This window comes from Coregonus lavaretus (genome assembly GCF_964263955.1).
Source record: "Coregonus lavaretus genome assembly, contig: HAP1_SCAFFOLD_230, whole genome shotgun sequence".
Lineage (NCBI taxonomy): Eukaryota > Metazoa > Chordata > Actinopteri > Salmoniformes > Salmonidae > Coregonus > Coregonus lavaretus.
The window spans coordinates 702,922-707,384 of NW_028157598.1; the positions used below are offsets into that span (position 1 = coordinate 702,922).

Sequence of the window (4,463 nt, forward strand, 5' to 3'; positions counted from 1 at the left end):
CACTGCCTGTTTCTCCTCAGGTAATAAACTTGCTTCCTCGCACCATGGCTGCGGAGGATCCATAGACCTCCAACGGGTCCAAAACGGTTCCATCAAATTCACGCAACCGGGTCCAGTGGCGGAGTACACCAGCATCACCTACGACGACGGCAACACCGGGAAACCGTTGGAGTTGGACACGGCGTGCACCTGGGTCATAGATGTCCCTGCTGACGGGACAGTACGGCTGGAGGGGGTGTCTGTGGACGGCGGGTCGGAGGTCATGGTGCTCTGTGGAGCCAGCGGGGAGCGGCGGGGGTTGGTGGCCGGGGAGAGGGCTCTCCTCCTGGGCTGCGGGACAGCTGTAGTCACCTGGAGGGCCCTGAGACCCACCAGCTCTCGACACAACGTACAGCTGTTCTATACAGGTTAGTCACCCTATTCCCTATATAGTGCACTTTTGACCAGAGCCCTAAATGGCACCCTATTCCTTATATAGTGCACTTTTGACCAGAGCCCTAAATTCCCTATATAGTGCACTTTTGACCAGAGCCCTAAATGGCACCCTATTCCCTATATAGTGCACTTTTGACCAGAGTCCTAAATGCTGATCCTAGATCATACTCCTATTCCCTATATAGTGCACTTTTGACCAGAGCCCTAAATGGCACCCTATTCCCTATATAGTGCACTTTTGACCAGAGCCCTAAATGCTGATCCTAGATCATACTCCTATTCCCTATATAGTGCACTTTTGACCAGAGCCCTAAATGGCACCCTATTCCCTATATAGTGCACTTTTGACCAGAGCCCTAAATGCTGATCCTAGATCATACTCCTATTCCCTATATAGTGCACTTTTGACCAGAGCCCTAAATGGCACCCTATTCCCTATATAGTGCACTTTTGACCAGAGCCCTAAATGCTGATCCTAGATCATACTCCTATTCCCTATATAGTGCACTTTTGACCAGAGCCCTAAATGGCACCCTATTCCCTATATAGTGCACTTTTGACCAGAGCCCTAAATGCTGATCCTAGATCATACTCCTATTCCCTATATAGTGCACTTTTGACCAGAGCCCTAAATGCTGATCCTAGATCATACTCCTATTCCCTATGTAGTGCACTTTAGACCAGAGCCCTAAATGCTGATCCTAGATCATACTCCTATTCCCTATATAGTGCACTTTTGACCAGAGCCCTAAATTCCCTATGTAGTGCACTTTAGACCAGAGCCCTAAATGCTGATCCTAGATCAGACTCCTATTCCCTATATAGTGCACTTTTGACCAGAGCCCTAAATTCCCTATGTAGTGCACTTTTGACAAGAGCCCTAAATGCTGATCCTAGATCAGACTCCTATTCCCTATATAGTGCACTTTTGACCAGAGCCCTAAATTCCCTATGTAGTGCACTTTAGACCAGAGCCCTAAATGCTGATCCTAGATCATACTCCTATTCCCTATGTAGTGCACTTTTGACCAGAGCCCTAAATGCTGATCCTAGATCATACTCATATTCCCTATATAGTGCACTTTTGACCAGAGCCCTAAATGCTGATCCTAGATCATACTCCTATTCCCTATGTAGTGAACTTTTGACCAGAGCCCTAAATGCTGATCCTAGATCAGACTCCTATTCCCTATATAGTGCACTTTTGACCAGAGCCCTAAATGCTGATCCTAGATCATACTCCTATTCCCTATGTAGTGCACTTTAGACCAGAGCCCTAAATGCTGATCCTGGATCATACTCCTATTCTGAGCTTTGTGAATCTGTCAGGGGTCGATGCTGTTACTATGGTGACTGTTGATTGTTCCCAGCATGATTATGAGCCGTAGTTTAAATCTGTCAGTGTGTTTGGTTTTGTTTTGTTACACATTGTGTTTTTATTTCCACTCTCTCTCCTCACCCGCTGTGTGTGTGTGTGTGTGTGTGTGTCTGTGTGTGTGTGTGTGTGTGTGTGTGTGTGTGTGTGTGCGGTGTGTGTGTGTGTGCGGTGTGTGTGTGTGTGTGTGTGTTCCTGTGGTTTCCAGGTCAGGAAGCCGTCTGGAATTCCTCGGAGCGTCAAGGCCCCTGGATGGGTGTGTCTTCAGTCCAACGCTCCTCCGAAAGCTTAAACGGCGACGGAACTCCGCGGAACGAGACCAAATCCATGTTGACTCTGGGGGGACGGAGGGGTGAGGGAGGTGAGATGGGAGCGGGAGGTGAGGCCAGCCTTCACCCGTCTGAAAGCTTTGTGGGTGATTTAGAGCTGGACCGGATCCCTGGTTCTACCCCCACCCTAGAGGGGCTGTCGACCACCTCCTCTCCCCAGGCGGGGCTCACCGTGGCTGGGCACGCCGATAGGGAAGTCCCCCTGCTTCCTGAGGAAGAACCAGACAATAGAAGGGATATGTCTGGAACTGCTCAGCTTGCTGACCACGTCACTACAGGGTACGACCCTGCCGGAATGAACACACACGCTGACACACACTCCTCACCCAACGTCAGTCAGAAGACTGCTACTGCATATGTTACCCACCCTGATCCAGACCAACACACACACTCACACACACACTCACACTCACACACACACTCACACACACACTCACCCACAGACTCACACACAGTCATACACACCTCTCACAGACACCCATCCATCTCCCTCCCCAGAGCCCTGCGTCTCGCTCTCTCTCTGACCTCCAGACCTCTCGCAGGCCCAGGGGAGCCTGGCCGGACCCCAACCCCACAACGATACACCCTGGCTGGGCTGACGGAGCGGAGCGGGGCCCCTGGGCGGAGGAGGAGCACCAGCAGCATCAGAGTATGGCGGGGTGAGTGGGGACCTGGGATGACCTCTGACCCCCAGGGGTTAAAGGTCACCTCTGAGGTCACCCCGAGTCAGACTGAGCGGGGCTTGACCAGTGTACCTGTGATAGGTGTGACTGAGGGGTTACCTGGGCCAGACATTACTAGTCAAACATCTGCATCCCACTCTCCGGATCCAGACAGATGTAATCAAAGACAGACAACCCGAACAGAACTCAATAGTGGAACGGATTCATCATTCTCTTTGGATGCATACATTACTAATGGAACAGAGTCGTTGATCTCTTTAGAGACAGACATTACTAATGGAACAGAGTCGTTGATCTCCTTAGAGACAGACATTACTAATGGAACAGAGTCGTTGATCTCCTTAGAGACAGACATTACTAATGGAACAGAGTCGTTGATCTCTTTAGAGACAGACATTACTAGTGGAACAGAGTCGTTGATCTCTTTAGAGACAGACATTACTAATGGAACAGAGTCGTTGATCTCCTTAGAGACAGACATTACTAGTGGAACAGAGTCGTTGATCTCTTTAGAGACAGACATTACTAATGGAACAGAGTCGTTGATCTCTTTAGAGACAGACATTACTAATGGAACAGAGTCGTTGATCTCTTTAGAGACAGACATTACTAGTGGAGCTCTATCTCCCTCACACACTCTAACATCACACACCACTCTGACACAAACCCTCTCCTCCCTACCCTCCCTGACTCACCCTCCTCCTCCTCTCCTCTCCTCCTCTCCTCTCCTCCCTACCTTCCCTGACTCCCCTCTCTCCCCCTCCTCCCCCTCCTCCTCCTCCTCCTCCTCTCCTCTCCTCCCTACCCTCCCTGACTCCCCTCTCTCCTCCTCCTCCTCCTCCTCCTCCTCCTCCTCCTCCTCCTCCTCTCCTCTCCTCTCTACCCTCCCTGACTCCCCTCTCTCCTCCTCCTCCTCCTCCTCCTCCTCCTCCTCCTCCTCCTCCTCCTCCTCTCCTCTCCTCTCTACCCTCCCTGACTCCCCTCTCTCCTCCTCCTCCTCCTCCTCCTCTCCTCTCCTCTCTACCCTCCCTGACTCCCCTCTCTCCTCCTCCTCCTCCTCCTCCTCCTCCTCCTCCTCCTCCTCTCCTCTCCTCTCTACCCTCCCTGACTCCCCTCTCTCCTCCTCCTCCTCCTCCTCTCCTCTCCTCTCTACCCTCCCTGACTCCCCTCTTTCCCCCTCCTCCTCCTCCTCCTCCTCCTCCTCCTCCTCCTCCTCCTCCTCCTCCTCCTCTCCTCTCCTCTCTACCCTCCCTGACTCCCCTCTTTCCCCCTCCTCCTCCTCCTCCTCCTCCTCCTCACCCCTCAGTCCTGACAGAGACAGAGACTACAACAGGACTACAAATCCCTTCATCCCCTCTCCATTCACCACAGCAGAGCTGCCTCTGGCAGATGTAGTCCAGACCGCCGCCTCACCTCTGACTTCTGATCGACCTCTACTGGTTACCACAACGACCAGCACCACGATGGACGGTGATTCACAACGGCCAGAGACGGACCCGGACGAGGACTCGGGCACACCCCCCGCTGTCACACACACACACGCTACACACACCCTCCAAACACACACCCCTTTACTCCACATCCCAACCGGTGGGTCCCCCACACACACTCCTCTCCAGGAACAAACCACCACAAATGCTG

At 52.3% G+C, this 4,463-nt stretch overlaps 1 protein-coding gene across 1 annotated transcript in view; it reads left to right on the forward strand.

The window, feature by feature from the left end:
* Positions 1 to 4,285: 4,285 nt before the first annotated feature.
* The window catches only part of LOC311125211 (uncharacterized protein), a gene marked incomplete at its 5' end in the record, with an annotated part of 1,886 nt that continues 1,708 nt past the window's right edge, over positions 4,286 to 4,463 (forward strand). Inside the window, one exon of the mRNA XM_084199264.1 lies at positions 4,286 to 4,348. Coding sequence (XP_084055390.1) covers positions 4,286 to 4,348 — 63 coding nt within the window. The remainder of the gene's footprint in view (positions 4,349 to 4,463) is intronic.